The 27,154-nt window shown below is 40.0% G+C and overlaps 1 protein-coding gene across 1 annotated transcript; it reads left to right on the top strand.

Moving 5' to 3' along the window:
- Positions 1–362: 362 nt before the first annotated feature.
- Positions 363–17,196, top strand: LOC142708443 (synapsin-3-like; the record flags this gene model as incomplete). The annotated part of the gene is made up of 3 exons (XM_075848363.1): positions 363–771; positions 15,882–15,939; positions 16,999–17,196. Coding segments are annotated over exons 1-3 (579 nt in total), but the record flags the coding sequence as incomplete, so codon positions are not given.
- Positions 17,197–27,154: the final 9,958 nt, after the last annotated feature.

Below are 27,154 nucleotides of genomic sequence, written 5' to 3'. Positions count from 1 at the left end.
ATTCTTGTATAAAGGGGGCAGTATTATAGTAGTTATATTCTTGTACATAGGGGGCAGTATTATAGTAGTTATATTCTTGTACATAGGGGGCAGTATTATAGTAGTTATATTCTTGTACATAGGGGCAGTATTATAGTAGTTATATTCTTGTATATAGGGGCAGTATTATAGTAGTTATATTCTTGTATATAGGGGGCAGTATTATAGTAGTTATATTCTTGTATATAGGAGCAGTATTATAGTAGTTATATTCTTGTACATAGGGGGCAGTATTATAGTATGATAGTAGTTATATTCTTGTATATAGGCGCAGTATTAGCAATAGTTATTCATGGAGTAATCCTTTTTTTCTTTTTAGTTTGAACGTTGTGTCAAAAGAAGGACAAAGATCCTACAAGAAGACCCTGACCTGTACTTCCCACAAGTCTTCCCTCATTAAGCCGCAGCCATGAATTTCCTCCGCAGACGTCTCTCTGACAGCAGCTTCGTGGCCAACCTGCCTAATGGCTATATGATGGACCTTCAACGGCCGGACAACTCCACAAGCTCTCCTGTATCTCCGGCTTTGGAAAGGAAGCAACAGGCACCTCAGCAGGTCCTGGCTTCTTCCACATCAACATCTGGTACCAGCCTCTTCAGCTCTATTTCTAATGCAGTAAAACAAACCACCCAAGCTGCAGCGGGTCTTGTGGAACCGACAGGACCTCCGGCCCCTCCTGTGGTCCTAAAGCCCAAGATCCTCTTGGTCATTGACGACGCACATACAGATTGGTAAGTAAATGCATAATTCAAGCACCATGAGGTAGGAAATCCATATCCATGCCAGTCTTAGGAGTAATCTCAATGTTCCTTTAAATCTGTTTATAGCATTTTCCCTGGCACCACTTCCATCTATTGGCCTCCAGCACTTCCACTGTGCAAAGGCTACTCTAAAATTTCTCCCCGATAGCTCATGGCAAGTTCAAAGCACCCCCTGCAGTATTATTCAGACATTATATGGCATTATTATATGGTTTTATTTCATGACACTATTATGTAGGCACTGTATGGCTTTTTGAGGTGGTCACTAACTGCCACTATTTGTTCTCTATATGGCACTATTATGTAGACGCAGCTCTATATAGCCGTTTTAGCTGGGCACTGACGAAGCCTGGTGGCGAAACGCGTTGGGTGTAAGTGGGCTCCTGGCACATCTTTACCCCATTGTATATCTGCATGGTCTGTCGACTTCTATTCTATTCTTTTTTGGCTACCTTGCCACTTCTGTCTATCGATTCTGATGGTCTATTTCACAGTTGTTTATTTTTGTTATGTGACTCGCCATGGCTGTTTATTTACAATGTACTCCTGTATGGTATAGATGTTATGGCCAGTAGCCCACTCAGTATTTTCTTTACTGTAAGGACTTATATTTTAATCCATTTTTGATGCTATTAACTGTATTTTTATCATGTCTCAATAAAAACTATTTTATTTTGAAAATGTTTGGGTCATTTAACACTGATTTTCTTCATATGTGTTTAAACTATGACTTGTGTTCGACCAAATTATTCTATTGCGGCACTTTTTTGGTGTTATAGTATTAAGTAGGTAATATATGATAGTGTTAGGTTGGCACGGTGTGGCAGTATTATATAGGCAGTATATGATAGTATTAGGTTGGCACTGTGTGGCAGTATTATATAGGCAGTATATGATAGTATTAGGTTGGCACTGTGTGGCAGTATTATATAGGCAGTATATGGTAGTATTAGGTTGGCACTGTGTGGCAGTATTATATAGGCAGTATATGATAGTATTAGGTTGGCACTGTGTGGCAGTATTATATAGGCAGTATATGATAGTATTAGGTTGGCACGGTGTGGCAGTATTATATAGGCAGTATATGATAGTATTAGGTTGGCACTGTGTGGCAGTATTATATAGGCAGTATATGATAGTATTAGGTTGGCACTGTGTGGCAGTATTATATAGGCAGTATATGGTAGTATTAGGTTGGCACTGTGTGGCAGTATTATATAGGCAGTATATGGTAGTATTAGGTTGGCACTGTGTGGCAGTATTATATAGGCAGTATATGGTAGTATTAGGTTGGCACTGTGTGGCAGTATTATATAGGCAGTATATGGTAGTATTAGGTTGGCACTGTGTGGCAGTATTATATAGGCAGTATATGGTAGTATTAGGTTGGCACTGTGTGGCAGTATTATATAGGCAGTATATGATAGTATTAGGTTGGCACTGTGTGGCAGTATATGGTAGTATTAGGTTGGCACTGTGTGGCAGTATTATATAGGCAGTATATGATAGTATTAGGTTGGCACTGTGTGGCAGTATTATATAGGCAGTATATGATAGTGTTAGGTTGGCACTGTGTGGCAGTATTATATAGGCAGTATATGATAGTATTAGGTTGGCACTGTGTGGCAGTATTATATAGGCAGTATATGGTAGTATTAGGTTGGCACTGTGTGGCAGTATTATATAGGCAGTATATGGTAGTATTAGGTTGGCACTGTGTGGCAGTATTATATAGGCAGTATATGGTAGTATTAGGTTGGCATTGTGTGGCAGTATTATATAGGCAGTATATGGTAGTATTAGGTTGGCACTGTGTGGCAGTATTATATAGGCAGTATATGGTAGTATTAGGTTGGCACTGTGTGGCAGTATTATATAGGCAGTATATGATAGTATTAGGTTGGCACTGTGTGGCAGTATATGGTAGTATTAGGTTGGCACTGTGTGGCAGTATTATATAGGTAGTATATGATAGTGTTAGGTTGGCACTGTGTGGCAGTATTATATAGGCAGTATATGGTAGTATTAGGTTGGCACTGTGTGGCAGTATTATATAGGTAGTATATGATAGTGTTAGGTTGGCACTGTGTGGCAGTATTATATAGGCAGTATATGGTAGTATTAGGTTGGCACTGTGTGGCAGTATTATATAGGCAGTATATGGTAGTATTAGGTTGGCACTGTGTGGCAGTATTATATAGGCAGTATATGATAGTATTAGGTTGGCACTGTGTGGCAGTATATGGTAGTATTAGGTTAGCACTGTGTGGCAGTATTATATAGGCAGTATATGGTAGTATTAGGTTGGCACTGTGTGGCAGTATTATATAGGCAGTATATGATAGTATTAGGTTGGCACTGTGTGGCAGTATATGGTAGTATTAGGTTGGCACTGTGTGGCAGTATTATATAGGCAGTATATGATAGTATTAGGTTGGCACTGTGTGGCAGTATTATATAGGCAGTATATGATAGTATTAGGTTGGCACTGTGTGGCAGTATTATATAGGCAGTATATGGTAGTATTAGGTTGGCACTGTGTGGCAGTATTATATAGGCAGTATATGGTGGTATTAGGTTGGCACTGTGTGGCAGTATTATATAGGCAGTATATGGTAGTATTAGGTTGGCACTGTGTGGCAGTATTATATAGGCAGTATATGGTAGTATTAGGTTGGCACTGTGTGGCAGTATTATATAGGCAGTATATGATAGTATTAGGTTGGCACTGTGTGGCAGTATTATATAGGCAGTATATGGTAGTATTAGGTTGGCACTGTGTGGCAGTATTATATAGGCAGTATATGGTAGTATTAGGTTGGCACTGTGTGGCAGTATTATATAGGCAGTATATGATAGTATTAGGTTGGCACTGTGTGGCAGTATATGGTAGTATTAGGTTGGCACTGTGTGGCAGTATTATATAGGCAGTATATGGTAGTATTAGGTTGGCACTGTGTGGCAGTATTATATAGGTAGTATATGATAGTGTTAGGTTGGCACTGTGTGGCAGTATTATATAGGCAGTATATGGTAGTATTAGGTTGGCACTGTGTGGCAGTATTATATAGGCAGTATATGGTAGTATTAGGTTGGCACTGTGTGGCAGTATTATATAGGTAGTATATGATAGTATTAGGTTGGCACTGTGTGGCAGTATTATATAGGCAGTATATGGTAGTATTAGGTTGGCACTGTGTGGCAGTATTATATAGGCAGTATATGATAGTATTAGGTTGGCACTGTGTGGCAGTATATGGTAGTATTAGGTTGGCACTGTGTGGCAGTATTATATAGGCAGTATATGATAGTATTAGGTTGGCACTGTGTGGCAGTATTATATAGGCAGTATATGATAGTATTAGGTTGGCACTGTGTGGCAGTATTATATAGGCAGTATATGGTAGTATTAGGTTGGCACTGTGTGGCAGTATTATATAGGCAGTATATGGTAGTATTAGGTTGGCACTGTGTGGCAGTATTATATAGGCAGTATATGGTAGTATTAGGTTGGCACTGTGTGGCAGTATTATATAGGCAGTATATGGTAGTATTAGGTTGGCACGGTGTGGCAGTATTATATAGGCAGTATATGGTAGTATTAGGTTGGCACTGTGTGGCAGTATTATATAGGTAGTATATGATAGTGTTAGGTTGGCACTGTGTGGCAGTATTATATAGGCAGTATATGGTAGTATTAGGTTGGCACTGTGTGGCAGTATTATATAGGCAGTATATGGTAGTATTAGGTTGGCACTGTGTGGCAGTATTATATAGGCAGTATATGATAGTATTAGGTTGGCACTGTGGCAGTATATGGTAGTATTAGGTTGGCACTGTGTGGCAGTATTATATAGGCAGTATATGGTAGTATTAGGTTGGCACTGTGTGGCAGTATTATATAGGCAGTATATGGTAGTATTAGGTTGGCACTGTGTGGCAGTATTATATAGGCAGTATATGGTAGTATTAGGTTGGCACTGTGTGGCAGTATTATATAGGCAGTATATGGTAGTATTAGGTTGGCACTGTGTGGCAGTATTATATAGGCAGTATATGGTAATATTAGGTTGGCACTGTGTGGCAGTATATGGTAATATTAGGTTGGCACTGTGTGGCAGTATTATATAGGCAGTATATGATAGTATTAGGTTGGCACTGTGTGGCAGTATTATATAGGTAGTATATGATAGTATTAGGTTGGCACTCTATGGCAGTATATGGTAGTATTAGGTTGGCACTGTGTGGCAGTATTATATAGGCAGTATATGATAGTATTAGGTTGGCACTGTGTGGCAGTATTATATAGGCAGTATATGATAGTATTAGGTTGGCACTGTGGCAGTATATGGTAGTATTAGGTTGGCACTGTGTGGCAGTATTATATAGGCAGTATATGATAGTATTAGGTTGGCACTGTGTGGTAGTATTATATAGGCAGTATATGGTAGTATTAGGTTGGCACTGTGTGGCAGTATTATATAGGCAGTATATGATAGTATTAGGTTGGCACTGTGTGGCAGTATTATATAGGCAGTATATGGTAGTATTAGGTTGGCACTGTGTGGCAGTATTATATAGGCAGTATATGGTAGTATTAGGTTGGCACTGTGTGGCAGTATTATATAGGCAGTATATGGTAGTATTAGGTTGGCACTGTGTGGCAGTATTATATAGGCAGTATATGGTAGTATTAGGTTGGCACTGTGTGGCAGTATTATATAGGCAGTATATGGTAGTATTAGGTTGGCACTGTGTGGCAGTATTATATAGGCAGTATATGGTAGTATTAGGTTGGCACTGTGTGGCAGTATTATATAGGCAGTATATGGTAATATTAGGTTGGCACTGTGTGGCAGTATATGGTAATATTAGGTTGGCACTGTGTGGCAGTATTATATAGGCAGTATATGATAGTATTAGGTTGGCACTGTGTGGCAGTATTATATAGGCAGTATATGGTAGTATTAGGTTGGCACTCTATGGCAGTATTATATAGGCAGTATATGGTAGTATTAGGTTGGCACTGTGTGGCAGTATTATATAGGCAGTATATGGTAGTATTAGGTTGGCACTGTGTGGCAGTATTATAGGCAGTATATGGTAGTATTAGGTTGGCACTGTGTGGCAGTATTATATAGGCAGTATATGGTAGAATTAGGTTGGCACTGTGTGGCAGTATTATATAGGCAGTATATGGTAGTATTAGGTTGGCACTGTGTGGCAGTATTATATAGGCAGTATATGGTAGTATTAGGTTGGCACTGTGTGGCAGTATTATATAGGCAGTATATGATAGTATTAGGTTGGCACTGTGTGGCAGTATTATATAGGGAGTATATGATAGTATTAGGTTGGCACTGTGTGGCAGTATTATGTAGGCAGTATATGATAGTATTAGGTTGGCACTGTGTGGCAGTATTATATAGGCAGTATATGATAGTATTAGGTTGGCACTGTGTGGCAGTATTATATAGGCAGTATATGATAGTATTAGGTTGGCACTGTGTGGCAGTATTATATAGGCAGTATATGGTAGTATTAGGTTGGCACTGTGTGGCAGTATTATATAGGCAGTATATGGTAGTATTAGGTTGGCACTGTGTGGCAGTATTATATAGGCAGTATATGATAGTATTAGGTTGGCACTGTGTGGCAGTATTATATAGGCAGTATATGGTAGTATTGGGTTGGCACTGTGTGGCAGTATTATATAGGCAGTATATGGTAGTATTAGGTTGGCACTGTGTGGCACTGCTACATGTTTACTATATGAGACTATTATGTTGTCACTATTTGGCAGTATTTGGCACTGTATGTCAGTAAATTATTTAAGCTTTATAAATAATTTAGCCACTTCCCTACTTCCAAAAATAAAAATGGAACCCGCCCTCCCCAACATTTTGCACAAGGGTTCCCACAAACCTGCCTCTTTAATACCCTATAATTCCAAACAACGGATTTTGGTCAGGACAGATAATATATGTGGTCAGAAAAGACTGAGTGTATGTCAATTGTTTCAGCAGTATAGATCTATAAGCCCTGACCATCAGATGTGCAGAATTAAATTATTAAAACTATTGGATTTGATGACATATGTGAATTAATGATGTATAACATGAACAACTCGATCTCCTGGTACACAGCACCCATGAAGAATAGAATGGCTGAATTGGCCGAGTTTTGTGAGAACTGCTGTAATTACAGATTCGGACACTAGATGTCACTGTTGTACTGATACGTTTTTGGCAAGGGGCATTTCTGTGTGAACATAGAGGAAAGGTTGTGAAGCTGTAAATGTGTTATTGCAGATAATGGTCAGTAAGAATATTCATAAAACACACACAACTCCTCCTGGGAATTGTTAAAGCTTTTAACTTTTCCTTTCCCCCATGCTTTTCCCTTCTTCACAGCAGCCAGGAAGCTACATGTGGCTGCCCTTGCTGGGAGAACATAGGGAGAACATGGTCACATAGTATAAAAGTCTAAAAGAAAATAGATAAAGCTGCGTCCAGTTCAGACTATTCTTCTGCAATGTTGATCCAGAATAAGTGCAGGATTGGACAATATTCCCAAACTGCTGCTCCCCCTATAGTCAGAAAACGGCACCGCCAGGCGGGAAGTGTTCATCAGCACAAGGCATGCATGGTTTATATTAGTATACCTCCCAACATTTAATACCCCTATTCGCTAAACATGTTAAGCCCTGCCCCCAATCCACTTCGAAGAGCCCATAAAAGGTCAGAGAAACGCCCACTTTTGGGTACATTTGCATAAGATCCGCCCCTTTGAGTTTTGAAGGGTTGGGAGTTATCTAATTTTAGTGACACACTTTTTTTTAACTGTATTGGAGACCGTGGTCGACTTAAATTTCCAAAACAAGGGCATCCCGCAAAAAAATACCATGCAGTATGCGTCATTTTACAGTGGGTGCCAATAGCAGACCCATGGCATACAATCGGCGTATAGCTGCATTGTCTATAGGAGTCTAAGCCATTATCTGCCTCATGACTGGTGCTTTGTCCCTCCTCCATGCTTTACACTGCAGCTCTGCTTGTCCAGTTTGGCAGCTTTGTATATAAGCACAAGCGCAGCAGGTAGTCAGTGCATGGAGAGCTGATTTTCATTAGGTTTTCCAGAATTAGAAAGAGTGCCACTTGTGTCCATGGGCTGTGTCTGGTATTGCAGCTTATCCCAATTGATACTGCAATACCAGACACAGCCTGTGATTAAGCGTGGTGCTGTTTCAGGAAAAAAATAAAGGCAGATCTTTTTTTTTTCTAATCCTGAACAACCACTTTATATAGATGCAGCTGAATCCCAATGAGAGAAAGTAGATTATCTATCCTGACAGTCGGTGCCTGCAATACATTGCATATGTACTGGCTGCCATAAACCGCTCCTGTATCCTGCTGACAGCTCCTTTATCGTGCTGACAGCTCCTGTATTCTGCTGACAGCTCCTGTATCCTGCTGACAGCTCCTGTATCCTGCTGACAGCTCCTGTATCCTGCTGACAGCTCCTGTATCCTGCTGACAGCTCCTGTATCCTGCTGACAGCTCCTGTATTCTGTTGACAGCTCCTGTATCCTGCTGACATCTCCTGTATTCTGCTGACATCTCCTGTATTCTGCTGACAGCTCCTGTATCCTGCTGACAGCTCCTGTATTCTGCTGACTTCTCCTGTATTCTGCTGACAGCTCCTGTATTCTGCTGACAGCTCCTGTATCCTGCTGACATCTCCTGTATTCTGCTGACATCTCCTGTATCCTGCTGACAGCTCCTGTATCCTGCTGACATCTCCTGTATTCTGCTGACAGCTCCTGTATTCTGCTGACAGCTCCTGTATCCTGCTGACATCTCCTGTATTCTGCTGACATCTCCTGTATTCTGCTGACAGCTCCTGTATCCTGCTGACAGCTCCTGTATTCTGCTGACAGCTCCTGTATTCTGCTGACAGCTCCTGTATCCTGCTGACAGCTCCTGTATCCTGCTGACAGCTCCTGTATTCTGCTGACAGCTCCTGTATTCTGCTGACAGCTCCTGTATCCTGCTGACATCTCCTGTATCCTGCTGACAGCTCCTGTATTCTGCTGACAGCTCCAGTATCTTGCTGACAACTCCTGTATTTTGCTGACAGCTGCAGTAAGGCAGCAGCTGGGAATTAGCTTTCCCCACAGTCCGATAGGGCAATATTGGGTAGTATCAGATCCCTCCGCACGTCCTATAAAAACATTTTAGTATTTGGGGAATCGCTAGTTATGTCTGAAAGTCAATGATCTCCGATGACTCTGAAGATGCAGCCGGGGCCTTGTGTGAGGTGTCGCAGCGCAGGAGCAGCTGGAAATTTTTCCATCTTTGCTCGGCATCTCCCAGGCAGTGTGCCCGCTGGCTGCTGGCATTATCTGCACACAATACCCGCATACAGTAGAGCCTTGTCCCCCGGAGGACGCTCAGATGGGGTCATTATATTAACGCAGACACTGTCCGGACGTGTCGTATCTCTGGATTAATCCTACAAATAGTCCCGGGGATGTGAGGGGACATGATCTACATACACAGCAGGAGAAGAAGCGATGGCATCCCCGGCCAAAATAAATCAGGGCACAAAAGAAAAGAATCCTACTTATTCCCATGGGAGATTTTCCTGATCCATTCTGAAGAAAAGATCGGAATCCTATTCATGGGGGATTTATGGTTTAGCCACGTTATATATGCAAATGAAATAAAAAGATTAAAATGACAAATAAAAGAGAGTCAATGTACCCAATCTAAATGCAGTAAGACATTCTGGGATTTGTAGTTCCTCAGAACATTCTAAATCAGCAAGCAGATTCTAAATGCAGCTTCGGATGTAACTAGAGTATAAGACACTACTTAAAGAGGAACCGTCGGCTCTCCAGGCATGTAAATATTTGCATTCCCCATAATATAATACGATTCTGGAGCATCTTTACTTTGAACTCTGTGTTGTGGCGGTCCTCTGTTATTACTCCTGGAAATGTATGAATAGATGAACATCTGTGCATTACCATTGTCAATGGAGCATGTCCCTACATAGTCTCACTCTGTCAGCACTGATTGGGCAGTGTCAAACTGTGCAGGGACACTCCTCATTGACAAGGGGAATAGCAACACCCAGATGTCAATTTATTCATACATTTCCAGGAGGAATAACAGATGACCGCCAGAAACCAATAGTTTCTAAGAAAAGATGCTCCAGTATTGAGAAATGCGAATATTTACTGTCAGGTGAGCTGATGGGTCCTTTTTTAATATAAGTACTGTATAAGTATTTCTCACCTTTGTCAAGATCTTTGCTTGCTGTCAGGGAATGTGAACATTCCTGTTTACATCCAGAAGCTGAAAACTGGCACTGACAAATACTTCTCTCAGCGGGGCGTTTGTTGCAATTGTATCCAGTCCAGTGAGCCAAACAATCTGATGCATTTTACCTGCACTGATACACTGTAACAAACTATCAGAACAGAAGGGAGATTTGTGCTACTGAAGTTTACAGAGGATTATCTAGACTGGATACAATTGTAGCAAATCCTCAGTTGTGAGAAACTTCCACTAACGTTTGTAACAAACTTGCTGTCCCGAATCTCTCTGGCTTCAGGTACTTTTCTTACGTGGTGACGTCATGTCACTGAAGCGTCTGATCTCTGCAGCTGCAGTGATGCTGTGTTCACCGCAGCATGCTGAGATTGGCAGCCACAGTCATGTGACATGACATCACTCCGACAAGTGAACTAATATGTTTAAAAGTGATTATCTGTAATGGTTATTTGGCCACTAGATGGAGCTGTTACATTGGTAACTTTTCATGTTTTCCCTTAAAAACTAAGTGCTTGTTTTTATAATTAAGCCTGAGAATTAGGCAGAGCATTTTGGCCACTGCCACTTTCACATGCTCAAAGTGATCCCAAGATCTACCCCCCACAGAAGCCAAAGTCCATATCTCGGCAGCACTCAGTGTTTTGCCAGGAACATGTGAATGCTTTCTTTTAGAAAACATTTAAGAATCTGTTGTATGATCCTACTTCTCCTCCAAGTGTTTATGCGAACGGAGTCTGAGTATTTTTCTTGTCCAAGGTTTACTGTTTTAAATATGTCCAGCATATTACTCACTGCAATAACAGAGTGGCCATTGTCTGGTGTGAGTGTCAGTCATAGCATGTGAGGCCCCCTGGTGGCAGCAAAGCCAAGTTACCTTAACCTAATATTTAACAGGGAACAATAAAAATATAATTCATTAATATTATTATCTAAATTATTTATGGGTCAATGTGCGCACCATTACTGAGACTAATCCACTGTCAAGCTGTAGTTATGTACAGATCAATAACTGCTGTAATACTGCCCCCTATAAGTAAGTATATGACTAATATAATACTGCTCCTATATACAAGAATATAACTACTATAATACTGCTCCCTATATACAAGAATATAACTACTATAATACTGCTCCTATATACAAGAATATAACTACTATACTACTGCCCCCTATATACAAGAATATAACTACTATAATACTGCCCCTATATACAAGAATATAACTACTATAATACTGCTCCTATATACAAGAATATAACTACTATAATACTGCTCCTATATATACAAGAATATAACTACTATAATACTGCTCCTATATACAAGAATATAACTACTATAATACTGCTCCTATATATACAAGAATATAACTACTATAATACTGCCCCCTATATACAAGAATATAACTACTATAATACTGCTCCTATATACAAGAATATAACTACTATAATACTGCCCCCTATAAGTATATGACTAATATAATACTGCTCCTATATACAAGAATATAACTACTATAATACTGCTCCCTATATACAAGAATATAACTACTATAATACTGCTCCTATATACAAGAATATAACTACTATACTACTGCCCCCTATATACAAGAATATAACTACTATAATACTGCTCCTATATACAAGAATATAACTACTATAATACTGCCCCTATATACAAGAATATAACTACTATAATACTGCCTACTATATACAAGAATATAACTACTATAATACTGCTCCTATATACAAGAATATAACTACTATAATACTGCTCCTATATACAAGAATACAACTACTATAATACTGCTCCTATATACAAGAATATAACTACTATAATACTGCTCCTATAACAAGAATATAACAACTATAATACTGCCCCTATGTACAAGAATATAACTAATACTGCCCCCTATATACAAGAATATAACTACTATAATACTGCCCCCTATATACAAGAATGTAACTACTATAATACTGCTCCCTATATACAAGAATATAACTAGTATAATACTGTCCCTATATACAATATAACTACTATAATACTGCCCCCTATATACAAGAATATAACTACTATAATACTGCTCCCTATATACAAGAATATAACTACTATAATACTGTCCCTATATACAATATAACTACTATAATACTGCCCCCTATATACAAGAATATAACTACTATAATACTGCCCCCTATGTACAAGAATATAACTACTATAATACTACCCCCTATATACAAGAATATAACTACTATAATACTGCCCCCTATATACAGGAATATAACTACTATAATACTGCCCCCTATATACAAGAATATAACTACTATAATACTGCCCCTATATACAAGAATATAACTATTATAATACTTCTCCTATGTACAAGAACATAACTACTATAAGGGCATGACCACACGTGGCGGATTTCCTCCGCAACTGTCCGCATCAATGCCGCACAGAATCTGCGTTGCAGATTCTGCTGCGGATCTGCACAAAATGTGCAGTAAATTGATGCGGACTAGCTGCTGCGGACTGCGGGAAAAGTGCTTCCCTTCTCTCTATCAGTGCAGGATAGAGAGAAGGGACAGCACTTTCCCTAGTGAAAGTAAACGAATTTCATACTTACTGGCCCTTGTCTTGGTGACGCGTCCCTCTTTCGGCATCCAGCCCGACCTCCCTGGATGACGCGGCAGTCCATGTGACCGCTGCAGCCTGTGATTGGCTGCAGCCGTCACTTAGACTGAAACGTCATCCTGGGAGGCCGGACTGGAGACAGAAGCAGGGAGTTCTCGGTAAGTATGAACTTCTATTTTTTTACAGGTTGCTGTATATTGTGATCGGTAGTCACTGTCCCGGGTGCAGAAACAGTTACTGCCGATCGCTTAACTCTTTCAGCACCCTGGACAGTGACTATTTACTGACGTCTCCTAGCAACGCTCCCGTCATTACGGGAGCCCCATTGACTTCCTCAGTCTGGCTGTAGACCTAGAAATACATAGGTCCAGCCAGAATGAAGAAATGTCAAGTTAAAAAAGCAAGACGGATCCGCAGCACACATAACATGTGCATGACAGCTGCGGGCTTCATTGCGGAAATTAGAATCTCCATTGAAGTCAATGGAGAAATTCCGCCATGAGTCCGCCACTGCTCCGCAACAGACAGAGCATGCTGCGGACACCAAATTCCGCTCCGCAGCCTATGCTCCGCAGCGGAATTTTACGCTTCGTCTAAACGAACACTGCTAAATTAAAGTGGAAGTCAATGGACAAACGGCTCCGCTGCGGATTAACGCTGCGGAGTGTCCGCAGCGGAATTTAAGTGAAATTCCGCCACGTGTGAACCCAGCCTAATACTGCTCCCTATATACAAGAATATAACTACTATAATACTGCCCCTATATACAAGAATATAACTACTATAATACTGCCCCTATATACAAGAATATAACTACTATAATACTACCCCTATATACAAGTATATAACTACTATAATACTGCCTCTATATACAAGAATATAACTACTATAATACTGCCCCCTATATACAAGAATATAAATACTATAATACTGCTCCTATATACAAGAATATAACTACTATAATACTGCTCCTATATACAAGAATATAACTACTATAATACTGCCCCCTATATACAAGAATATAACTGCTATAATACTGCTCCTATATACAAGAATATAACTACTATAATACTGCTCCTTTATACAAGAATATAACTACTATAATACTGCCACTATATACAAGAATATAACTACTATAATACTGCCCCCTATATACAAGAATATAACTACTATAATACTGCCCCTATATACAAGAATATAACGACTATAATACTGCTCCTATATACAAGAATATAACTACTATAATACTGCTCCTATATACAAGAATATAACTACTATAATACTGCCACTATATACAAGAATATAACTACTATAATACTGCCCCTATATACAAGAATATAACTACTATAATACTGCCCCCTATATACAAGAATATAACTACTATAATACTGCCCCTATATACAAGAATATAACTACTATAATACTGCCCCCTATATACAAGAATATAACTACTATAATACTGCTCCTATATACAAGAATATAACTACTATAATACTGACCCTATGTACAAGAATATAACTACTATAATACTGCCCCCTATATACAAGAATATAACTACTATAATACTGCCCCCTATGTACAAGAATATAACTACTATAATACTGCCCCTATATACAAGAATATAACTACTATAATACTGCCCCCTATATACAAGAATATAACTACTATAATACTGCCCCTATATACAAGAATATAACTACTATAGTACTGCCCCTATATACAAGAATATAACTACTATAATACTGCCCCCTATATACAAGAATATAACTACTATAATATTGCTCCTATATACAAGAATATAACTATTATAATACTGCCCCTATATACAAGAATATAACTACTATAATACTGCCCCCTATATACAAGAATATAACTACTATAATACTGCCCCCTATATACAAGAATATAACTACTATAATACTGCCCCCTATATACAAGAATATAACTACTATAATACTGCCCCCTATATACAAGTATATAACTACTATAATACTGCCTCTATATACAAGAATATAACTACTATAATACTGCCCCCTATATACAAGAATATAACTACTATAATACTGTCTCCTATATACAAGAATATAACTACTATAATACTGCTCCTATATACAAGAATATAACTATTATAATACTGCCCCTATATACAAGAATATAACTACTATAATACTGCCCCCTATATACAAGAATATAACTACTATAATACTGCCCCCTATATACAAGAATATAACTACTATAATACTGCTCCTATATACAAGAATATAACTACTATAATACTGCCCCCTATATACAAGAATATAACTACTATAATACTGCTCCCTATATACAAGAATATAACTACTATAATACTGCCCCCTATATACAAGAATATAACTACTATAATACTGCCTCCTATATACAAGAATATAACTACTATAATAGTGCTCCTATATACAAGAATATAACTACTATAATACTGCTCCCTATATACAAGAATATAACTACTATAATACTGCCCCTATATACAAGAATATAACTACTATAATACTGCCCCCTATATACAAGAATATAACTACTATAATACTGCCCCCAATATACAGGAATATAACTACTATAATACTGCCCCTATATACAAGAATATAACTACTATAATACTGCCCCCTATATACAAGAATATAACTACTATAATACTGCCCCCAATATACAGGAATATAACTACTATAATACTGCCCCCTATATACAAGAATATAACTACTATAATACTGCCTCCTATATACAAGAATATAACTACTATAATAGTGCTCCTATATACAAGAATATAACTACTATAATACTGCCCCCTATATACAAGAATATAACTACTATAATACTGCTCCCTATATACAAGAATATAACTACTATAATACTGCCCCTATATACAAGAATATAACTACTATAATACTGCCCCCTATATACAAGAATATAACTACTATAATACTGCCCCCTATGTACAAGAATATGTGTTTGGTCCATGAATTACTTTGTATGTATTTCTTTACATTTGTACGATTACATAACACCCCTTCACTCCACCACTGCCGATGTCATGCAGGACCAGGAGACAATTGTAATGTTTATCTGTCATTTCCTTCTCTTGCAGGGCCAAGTATTTCAGAGGAAAGAAGGTGAACAAGGAATATGAGATTCGGGTGGAGCAGGTTGGTATCAGCCGCAGTACCAGTCACGGCCTCATTGTGGAGTAAAGTATGATATGGGTATAAGACTGAAACAATGTGTTAACACAGCTGCAAACAATACTGGACTGAGAACTCACTATAGATCAGCGACATTACCGAGGTGTGAGGTATGTCCGGTCCCTGTGCCTCATGCCTCTGTGATATCACCATAAAAATACCATAGGTTTTGGCACACACAGAAACCACAGGGACCAATAGCTCCGCCAAATGCACTACTCATTTAATAACAGGGTATTATTCTATTATCGATAAATTACATAATTCTGGCTGCCAGCAGCCGCCACTAGAGGGAGCTCAGTGCATATAGATTTATACAGCTAGTATTGATCTCATTCTGTATGCAGTGAGCGTCCCCTAGTGGTGGCTGCAGGTAGCTATTGCAGTATCATAGGAAGTCTGAGTGGCTCTTGGGCAGGCCATTTAGAGGGTGCAATAAAATCCTCTTATTCTTAGGGCATTAACAATTATTTTAGTGAACCAGTACGTTCCCTACTTACATTAAATTATATGCACCTACCACTACCAATCAGAAGGCAGGAAGAATCCAGCCACGCCCCTGTGATGCCAAAAGGGCGGAGCATATTTGACAGTTCATTATTATCCCCTGATTGTCACTTTGGGAGAAATTAGCACCCCCTAATTCAGCCGTGAGATCGATGCCTTATTATAAAGGGGCTTCCCGCAGTAACAGGTTTCCTTTAAGGTCGTACACCGGAGTCATTGGCAGCAATAAAGTTCTGCTACTCAAAGCTGTGAAAAAAAAATGCTTTCTGACCTCTCGTGTCACGGCGCCAAAAATCATCACCGCCAGGGTGAACGCACAATGTCGTGCCGCTCTCGCCCCTGCCAATTCCAGACACGACTCAATGAAGTTCCTCGCCGTGCCAGCAACGTGCTTGGGGCATAGAGATTTGTCTTGGCATCAGACTTAAAGAACAAAGTTTTCAGCTTGTTTACTGGAGAAATTATCAGGGTCTTAATCACCCCCCTCCCATGCCCATTGTCTTCTTCTCTCAATAGAGTCACCAGGATGCCACCTTCCCATCTCTCTGTCCGATTGCACCCCCATTGCCCCCTACCCCCACCTCCTCCGAGCACCTCCGCTCTCGTTCCTTCATGAGATTAATATTCCCCACATCTGATTTCAGAACAAACCCTCTATTCATGGCTTATGTGGATGGAATAAAGATGGTGGAGGTAGTGGGGGAGCAGAATGAGGCAAGACGCCGAAGAGGCATCCTATAATGAGATACAAAGATGAGCTGCTAACCAAGGGAAACAGTCACATATGAAGAATAATCATAGTGTTGATTTAAGTTAGTAGAATTTCCATTATGTACCAAATATAGCCGCGTTATTCCTACACCTGAAAGAGAATTTCCACCTTAAATGGTAGTTACACCTTAAATGGTAATTCCACCTTAAATGGTAATTCCACCTTGAATGGTAATTCCACTTTGAATGGTAGTTCCACCTCAAATGGTTATTCCACCTTAAATGGTAATCCACCATGAATTGTAGTCCCCCATAAATGGTAGTTCCACCTTGAATAGTAATTCCACCTTAAATGGTAATCCACTTTAAATGGTAGTTCCACCTTAAATGGTAGTTCCACCTTAAATGGTAGTTCTACCTTGAATTGTAGTCCACCTTAAATTGTAGTTCTACCTTGAATTGTAGTCCACCTTAAATGGTAGTTCTACCTTGAATTGTAGTCCACCTTGAATGGTAGTTCCACCTTGAATGGTAGTTCCACCTTAAATGGTAGTTCCACCTTAAAATGTAGTTCCACCTTAAAATGTAGTTCCACCTTAAAATGTAGTTCCACCTTATATAACCTAAATGTGAACCTGTGCTTGTATATTGGGGAAATTGCATGTATAGTAATTCCCTAATATCCTTCCATTATTAAAATCCCGCCCTTTATAGCCAGTAATGATCCACAGGACCGCTGCGGGGAATCGATATAACAGAAGTATATTCGGGAGTTGCTGTTTATTGGATTCCCTAATATTTACACATAGGTTCCCCTTTGCTTTAAAAAAAACAAAAAGTTATCGAGGCATACTGATGGTCTCCACTTAGCAACTGACAGTTTTTCATTGCTGGCTAGGCTGTATGTTGATGGTTTCCACTTGTCACAAAGCTTTGTCAGATGACATGGATGAATCAGCAGTGACTAGATAACTTACTGACTGTCTCCACTTGGCAAAATCCACCCATAACAGATAAGGATCCGTCAGCATGGGGGATACTAGGATGTTTCTAATTGGCCATAGCAATCTACTACAGATTTGGATCGGTCATCAATGGCTATGCTGCTTCTTGATGATCTCCACTTGGCAACAGCCAGTTTTTATAGATAGATCGGCAGTGAATAGCCTGCATTCTGATGGTTTCATTGGCAACAGCTGTCTGTTATAGCTATGGACCAATCAGCAGTGGCTAAACGTTGGTTGTTTTCTATTTGCCAGTTGTTACAGATTTACATATGTTAGCAGTGGCTAGGCTGCTTGTTGATGGTCTCCATTTGTCAATAGACAATTTTTACAGATATCGATAAGCCATCCGTGACTTGGATGCATTCTGATGGTTTCTACTTGCAACCGCTGGCTGGTGGCTGCTTGCTGATGGTCCCCACTTATGAAAATACAGCTTTTTTTTATAATATGGACCAATTGGCTAGAAAAGTTGCTGACCATTGTTACCTGCTAATAGCCGGCTGTTCCAGATTTGCATTTGTTACAGTTTGGTCAGCAGTGGTCGAGGCTACTTGTTGACAGTTTCCACTTATTTGCATTACATTCACAGGCAGTATATGAAAAATAGAGCTCGGGTCTCTTCTACCCTTCTCTGTCTAATATCACACAGACCTGTCTAGCTTTTCTTTGCTTTTGGATTTTTTTTTCTAATTTTGTCTTGGAAACTTGGCAGATGGGAAATGCCAGAAAATGAAGTAATAAACTCCTGAGAGAGAAGCCAAAGCGAAGGAAGGAACAGGAAAGATGCAAAAGATAACGCCGAATGTTTGATCTATTCTAGAACCTGAACTGTGAAAACTAAACAGTCGTCTGTACAAATATATATATATATATATACTGTGAAACCAGAGCGCAGGGCCTGAGGGGGCGGAGCATGACACAAGGACTTACTTTTTGGTGTTAATTGAATTCCTGTGTAATTCTCTGCCCCCCCCCCCCCCCCCCCCCAGGCTCTACACTAGACATAAAACAACGATCAGTTTTGCCTGGAGTGTTCCTGTAATGATCCTGACAAATGCAGCTCTTCCATCTAGAACCGGAAAATGTCATTCTCATTTTCATAACATTTTCAGTCAGATTTCTACAGATCTGTTTTCTTGTATATAGGGGCAGTATTATAGTAGTTATATTCTTGTATATAGGGAGCAGTATTATAGTAGTTATATTCTTGTATATAGGGGGCAGTATTATAGTAGTTATATTCTTGTATATAGGGAGCAGTATTATAGTAGTTATATTCTTGTATATAGGAGCAGTATTATAGTAGTTATATTCTTGTATATAGGGGCAGTATTATAGTGGTTATATTCTTGTATATAGGAGCAGTATTATAGTAGTTATATTCTTGTATATAGGGGGCAGTATTATAGTAGTTATATTCTTGTATATAGGAGGCAGTATTATAGTAGTTATATTCTTGTATATAGGGAGCAGTATTATAGTAGTTATATTCTTGTATATAGGGGGCAGTATTATAGTAGTTATATTCTTGTATATAGGGAGCAGTATTATAGTAGTTATATTCTTGTATATAGGGGGCAGTATTATAGTAGTTATATTCTTGTATATAGGGAGCAGTATTATAGTAGTTATATTCTTGTATATAGGAGCAGTATTATAGTAGTTATATTCTTGTATATAGGGGCAGTATTATAGTGGTTATATTCTTGTATATAGGAGCAGTATTATAGTAGTTATATTCTTGTATATAGGGGGCAGTATTATAGTAGTTATATTCTTGTATATAGGAGGCAGTATTATAGTAGTTATATTCTTGTATATAGGGAGCAGTATTATAGTAGTTATATTCTTGTATATAGGGGGCAGTATTATAGTAGTTATATTCTTGTATATATGGAGTAGTATTATAGTAGTTATATTCTTGTATATAGGGGGCAGTATTATAGTAGTTATATTCTTGTATATAGGGAGCAGTATTATAGTAGTTATATTCTTGTATATAGGGGACAGTATTATAGTAGTTATATTCTTGTATATAGGGGCAGTATTATAGTAGTTATATTCTTGTATATAGGGGCAGTATTATAGTAGTTATATTCTTGTATATAGGAGCAGTATTAAAGTAGTTATATTCTTGTATATAGGAGCAGTATTATAGTAGTTATATTCTTGTATATAGGGGGCAGTATTATAGTAGTTATATTCTTGTATATAGGGAGCAGTATTATAGTAGTTATATTCTTCTATATAGGGGCAGTATTATAGTAGTTATAGTCTTGTATATAGGGGGCAGTATTATAGTAGTTATATTCTTGTATATAGGGGGCAGTATTATAGTAGTTATATTCTTGTATATAGGAGGCAGTATTATAGTAGTTATATTCTTGTATATAGGGGCCGTATTATAGTAGTTATATTCTTGTATATAGGGGCAGTATTATAGTAGTTATATTCTTGTATATAAGGGGCAGTATTATAGTAGTTATATTATTGTATATAGGGGGCAGTATTATAGTAGTTATATTCTTGTATATAGGGGCAGTATTATAGTAGTTATATTCTTGTATATAGGAGCAGTATTATAGTAGTTATATTCTTGTATATAAGAGCAGTATTATAGTAGTTATATTCTTGTATATAGGAGCAGTATTATAGTAGTTATATTCTTGTATATAGGGGGAAGTATTATAGTAGTTATATTCTTGTATATAAGGGGCAGTATTATAGTAGTTATATTCTTGTATATAGGGGCAGTATTATAGTAGTTATATTCTTGTATATAGGGGGCAGTATTATAGTAATTATATTCTTGTATATAGGGGCAGTATTATAGTAGTTATATTCTTGTATATAGGAGGCAGTATTATAGTAGTTATATTCTTGTATATAGGAGGCAGTATTATAGTAGTTATATTCTTGTATATAGAGGGTAGTATTATAGTAGTTATATTCTTGTATATAGGAGGCAGTATTATAGTAGTTATATTCTTGTATATAGGGGCAGTATTATAGTAGTTATATTCTTGTATATAGGAGGCAGTATTATAGTAGTTATATTCTTGTATATAGGGGCAGTATTATAGTAGTTATATTCTTGTATATAGAGGGCAGTATTATAGTAGTTATAGTCTTGTATATAGGGGGCAGTATTATAGTAGTTATATTCTTGTACATAGGTGGCAGTATTATAGTAGTTATATTCTTGTATATAGGGGGCAGTATTATAGTAGTTATATTCTTGTATATAGGAGGCAGTATTATAGTAGTTATATTCTTGTATATAGGGGCAGTATTATAGTAGTTATATTCTTGTATATTGAGGGCAGTATTATAGTAGTTATATTCTTGTATATAGAAGCAGTATTATAGTAATTATATTCTTGTATATAGGGGCAGTATTATAGTGGTTATATTCTTGTATATAGGGGGCAGTATTATAGTAGTTATATTCTTGTATATAGAAGCAGTATTATAGTAATTATATTCTTGTATATAGGAGCAGTATTATAGAAGTTATATTCTTGTATATAGGGGAAGTATTATAGTAGTTATATTCTTATATATAGGGGCAGTATTATAGTAGTTATATTCTTGTATATAGGGGCAGTATTATAGTAGTTATATTCTTGTATATAGGGGCAGTATTATAGTAGTTATATTCTTGTACATAGGAGCAGTATTATAGTAGTTATATTCTTGTACATAGGGGGCAGTATTATAGTAGTTATATTCTTGTATATAGAAGCAGTATTATAGTAATTATATTCTTGTATATAGGAGCAGTATTATAGAAGTTATATTCTTGTACATAGGGGGCAGTATTATAGTAGTTATATTCTTGTATATAGGGGGCAGTATTATAGTAGTTATATTCTTGTATATAGAAGCAGTATTATAGTAATTATATTCTTGTATATAGGAGCAGTATTATAGAAGTTATATTCTTGTACATAGGGGGCAGTATTATAGTAGTTATATTCTTGTATATAGGGGAAGTATTATAGTAGTTATATTCTTATATATAGGGGCAGTATTATAGTAGTTATATTCTTGTATATAGGGGGCAGTATTATAGTAGTTATATTCTTGTATATATGGGGCAGTATTATAGTAGTTATATTCTTGTATATAGGGACAGTATTATAGTAGTTATATTCTTGTACATAGGGGGCAGTAGGTAATTAACCACTAATATACTGAGCTGTGTTAGTAAGGTAAATTAGTATTCTTTCCTTCAGCTCTCTGTAAATAGAAGAAAAGGAGGCGAGGGGAGGAGGGGAATGTAGCTGCAGTTTTTTTCTCTCATGCTGTGGGAGGGGAACAACTCATATGAGAAAATCCATTTGCAGAAATGTCCAAAGGCCTAGTCCTCAAATTATTATCCTTCAGATGATTGTATGTATCTTGCCATTTTTGCCCCTCTAAAGAAGAGAAAAGCAAATTTCTCTGTGCAGCGCCCCGTTTAGTTGGTTATGATTAGAGTTCTGTATTTTATATTTGACCTTAGTGATTGTTCTTTATATAACTATTATATAAAAAAAATAACTTTTTTCTATTTTCGGTTCAGCGCTGCGTCGCTTTTCGACTTTGTATACGGTGGATAAAGTGACAGGATGGTGCGCTGCACCTGTGGGAGTTGAGCAGGAGATATAATTAGCAGCGTAAACATGTTTTATACAAAGTCCAGGGAGATAAGTCATCGCTAACTTCTGCCGCCCCCCCCCCCTCACCCTCAACTGCACCCGCAGGAGCCACGAACCGCAGTGAGATTTAATACAAACAGTTCTGCAGTGGCTTCACCGCTCATCAATGGACAGGACGTCAGGAGGATATCCTAGTGCGCCAACCGATCTGTCTGCAGCAATAGCATAAACAGAGTAGAGTGTGGGAAAGACGCCGAAGCAATAAGGTCTCATTTAGGGACATCTGCTCCGCATCATAACAGAACTCACAGCTTTTGTTATGGGAAAATTAGCTTTTATCTGTTTCTGGGAAAGCTGGGTGACAACCACTAGGGCCACGTTTACATCCATAATCAGTGATATGCCTCCAATTTCCAGTATTGCTTTAAAACTCAGGACATTTTCCATCCTACAGCTCGTATATGGCAAATTAGCTCATGGTATAGTGCATGGGGGTTGTGTCAGCACATAAATAGAGGGGGGCAGTGCCGCTTGTGCCCCTAGGTACTGGGTCTCTGCAGGTGGCAACAAGATTTTCTGCCTTGCTCAGAATATATAGATACAGGTCTAGGGTAGCCTAACCACGCTTCTGCATTTGCTTTTTAGGGAGCTGCTAGGGTAAAATTTTCAGGGAGGCAAATGGGGCAATGGCTCAAAGCCTACATTTACTAGGGGCCCCTAAGAACAAAAACCTCAGTGTAATGGCAGGAAGGAGGTGAAGGGAAAGTGAGCCCTAATCTACCCACCGCCCTGTCCCTGCCTACTTGCAACGACCCGCCCTAGGCGACGAGGTACAACTGGGCGGCGGTCCCTACGCTGGCTAAGTGCACAGGAAGACAAACAGGGAACACGCAAGGGAAGGGGCAGTAGCCACGGAACGCCACGAGGAAACGGGGCGGCGAACGAACAGTCAGGACCAGGACGAAGTGAGTACACCCAAGCGGGCACGGAGACAGGAGCAAGCCAGGGCAAGCAAGCAGGTCAAGCAGAACTGCAGCAAGGCAGAAGCACGGCAGAAGCAGGCTGGAGCAAGCAGCAGTGGGGCCAGGAATCCAAAAGAATTACAAGCACTGAGGGAGAGCACAGGGCAGGTAATAAAGGGCAGGGGGCGGAGCTAACTCCGAGAGACCAGGCCGCGATAGGCTCTCCCACTCCTGAGCCTGCCACCCTGGTTGGTAGGAGATGGTGTCAGTCGAGCAGGTCTGGCCTCAGGTGTGGATTGATTAATCCCAGGAGTATAGCTAGATGAAGTACCTGGCAGATCCCTAACAGTACTCCCCCTTTTATGAGGGGCCACCGGACCCTTACTAAGGGGACCCGGTTTAGTGGGGAAGAGGAGGTGGAACCTCCTGATCAATACCCCAGCGTGAACATCACGGGCAGGTACCCAAGTCCTCTCCTCCGGCCCGTATCCTCTCCAATGGACCAGGTACTGGAGGGAGCCCTGGACCATCCTACTGTCCATAATCTTGGCCACCTCGAATTCCACCCCCTCAGGGGTGAGAACGGGAACAGGAGGTATCCTCGAGGGGGACCAGGACGGGGAGCAGCGTTTAAGGAGGGAGGCATGGAAGACGTCATGTATGCGAAAGGATGGGGGGAGCTCCAGACGGAAGGATACAGGGTTGAGGACTTCAATGATCTTATAAGGTCCAATAAATCGGGGAGCAAACTTCCTGGACGGGACCTTAAGGCGCAAGTTCCTGGACGACAACCAGACCAAATCCCCGACGACAAACCGGGGGTTAGCAGAACGTCTACTATCCGCCTGAATCTTTTGTGCGCTCTGGGACGCCTCTAGGTTCTTCTGAACCTGGGCCCAGACAGTGCACAGTTCCCGATGAACCTCCTCTACCTCAGGATTATTGGAACAACCAGGGGAGACGGAGGAGAACCTTGGGTTAAACCCGAAATTACAGAAAAACGGGGAGACCCCTGAGGAGTTACTGACCCGGTTATTCAGGGAAAATTCAGCAAGGGGAAGGAATGAGACCCAATCGAATTGACAGTCAGAGATGAAACACCTTAAATACTGTTCCAGGGATTGGTTGGTCCTTTCCGTTTGGCCATTAGTTTCGGGATGGAAGGCGGAGGAGAAGGACAGATCAATCTCCAACTTTTTACAAAAAGCTCTCCAAAATAAGGAAACAAATTGTACCCCTCTGTCAGAAACTATATTGACTGGGGCCCCATGGAGACGCAGGATGTGTTTCACAAACAAAGAAGCTAACGTCTTGGCGTTAGGTAGCTTCTTAAGGGGCACAAAGTGGCACATCTTGCTGAAGCGGTCGACTACCACCCACACCACCGACTTGCCCTGAGATGGAGGCAAATCGGTGATAAAATCCATGGAGATATGGGTCCAAGGTCTCTGGGGAATTGGCAAGGAACGTAGTAGGCCCGCAGGTCGGGACCTAGGGGTTTTGGACCTAGCGCAAACCTCACAAGCGGCGACGTAAGCCCTAACATCTTTAGGCAACCCAGGCCACCAATAGTTTCTGGTAATGAGGTGTTTGGTGCCCAAGATGCCAGGATGACCAGATAGAGCGGAGTCATGGTTTTCCCTGAGTACCCTCAGCCGGTATTGCAGGGGAACAAACAGTTTGTCCCCAGGGACGTTCCCGGGAGCTGCACCCTGATCAGCCGCGATATCAGAAGCTAAATCAGAATCCGTGGCAGAGACGATTATACCAGGGGGTAAAATACAAGCGGGATCCTTCTCGGAAGGAGGATTGGCCATGAAACTACGTGACAGAGCGTGAGCCTTAATATTCTTGGACCCAGCCCTATAGGTAACCAAGAAATTAAATCTGGTAAAGAATAGTGCCCACCGAGCTTGTCTAGGATTAAGCCTCCGGGCCGATTCTAGGAAAACCAGATTCTTGTGATCCGTAAGGACCGTTACCTGGTGTCTGGCCCCCTCCAGGAAGTGCCGCCACTCCTCAAAAGCCCATTTAATGGCTAGAAGTTCGCGGTTACCAATATCATAGTTACTCTCCGTGGGCGAAAACTTCCTAGAGAAGTAAGCACAGGGGCGGAGATGGGTGAGGGATCTGGTACCCTGGGACAAGACGGCCCCCACTCCCACCTCGGAAGCGTCAACCTCCACAATAAATGGCTCCTCTTGGTTGGGCTGAATCAGCACGGGGGCCGAGATAAAGCACTTCTTGAGAGCCTCAAAGGCCTGGACGGCCTCAGGGGGCCAATGGAGGACATCGGCACCCTTGCGGGTAAGGTCCGTAAGAGGCTTAGCGACGACCGAGAAGTTGGCAATAAATCTCCTGTAATAGTTGGCGAACCCTAAAAAACACTGTAACGCCTTAAGGGAGGCAGGTTGGACCCATTCCGCCACAGCTTGAACCTTGGCAGGGTCCATGCGGAATTCATGAGGAGTGAGGATTTGCCCTAAAAATGGTATCTCCTGTACCCCAAAGACACATTTTTCAGTCTTAGCAAACAGATTATTCTCCCGAAGGACCTGGAGCACCTTCCTGACATGCTCCACGTGGGAGGACCAGTCCTTGGAAAACACCAGTATGTCATCAAGGTACACAACAAGAAAATTACCCAGGTACTCTCTCAGGATTTCATTAATAAAATTCTGGAAGACAGCAGGGGCATTACACAACCCAAAGGGCATGACCAGGTATTCGAAATGACCCTCGGGTGTGTTGAACGCAGTTTTCCACTCATCCCCCTCTTTGATGCGGATAAGGTTATATGCCCCCCGTAGATCGAACTTAGAAAACCATTGGGCTCCCTGAACCTGATTAAAAAGATCCGGAATCAAAGGAAGTGGGTACTGGTTCCTTACGGTGACCTTATTCAGGTTACGATAATCAATGCACGGCCTAAGACCACCATCCTTCTTCCCCACGAAGAAGAAGCCAGCACCTACAGGAGAAGTCGAGGGGCGAATGAAACCCTTGGCCAGGCATTCTTGGATATACACCCTCATCGCTTCACGTTCAGGACATGAAAGATTAAATATCCTACCCTTAGGAAGCTTGGCACCAGGCACCAAATCGATAGCGCAATCGTAATCTCTATGGGGGGGCAACACCTCGGAGGCCTCCTTAGAAAACACATCGGCGAAGTCCTGAACAAACTCAGGAAGCGTGTTTACCTCCTCCCGGGGAGAAATAGAGTTAACAGAAAGACATGACATAAGACATTCATTACCCCATTTGGTGAGATCCCCAGAATTCCAATCAAATGTGGGATTATGCAACTGCAACCAGGGAAGGCCTAAAACCAGATCAGACGATAATC

This window comes from Rhinoderma darwinii, unplaced genomic scaffold (genome assembly GCF_050947455.1).
Source record: "Rhinoderma darwinii isolate aRhiDar2 unplaced genomic scaffold, aRhiDar2.hap1 Scaffold_3904, whole genome shotgun sequence".
NCBI classification, from domain to species: Eukaryota; Metazoa; Chordata; class Amphibia; order Anura; family Rhinodermatidae; genus Rhinoderma; species Rhinoderma darwinii.
This window is presented reverse-complemented; position numbering and strand designations above follow the sequence as displayed.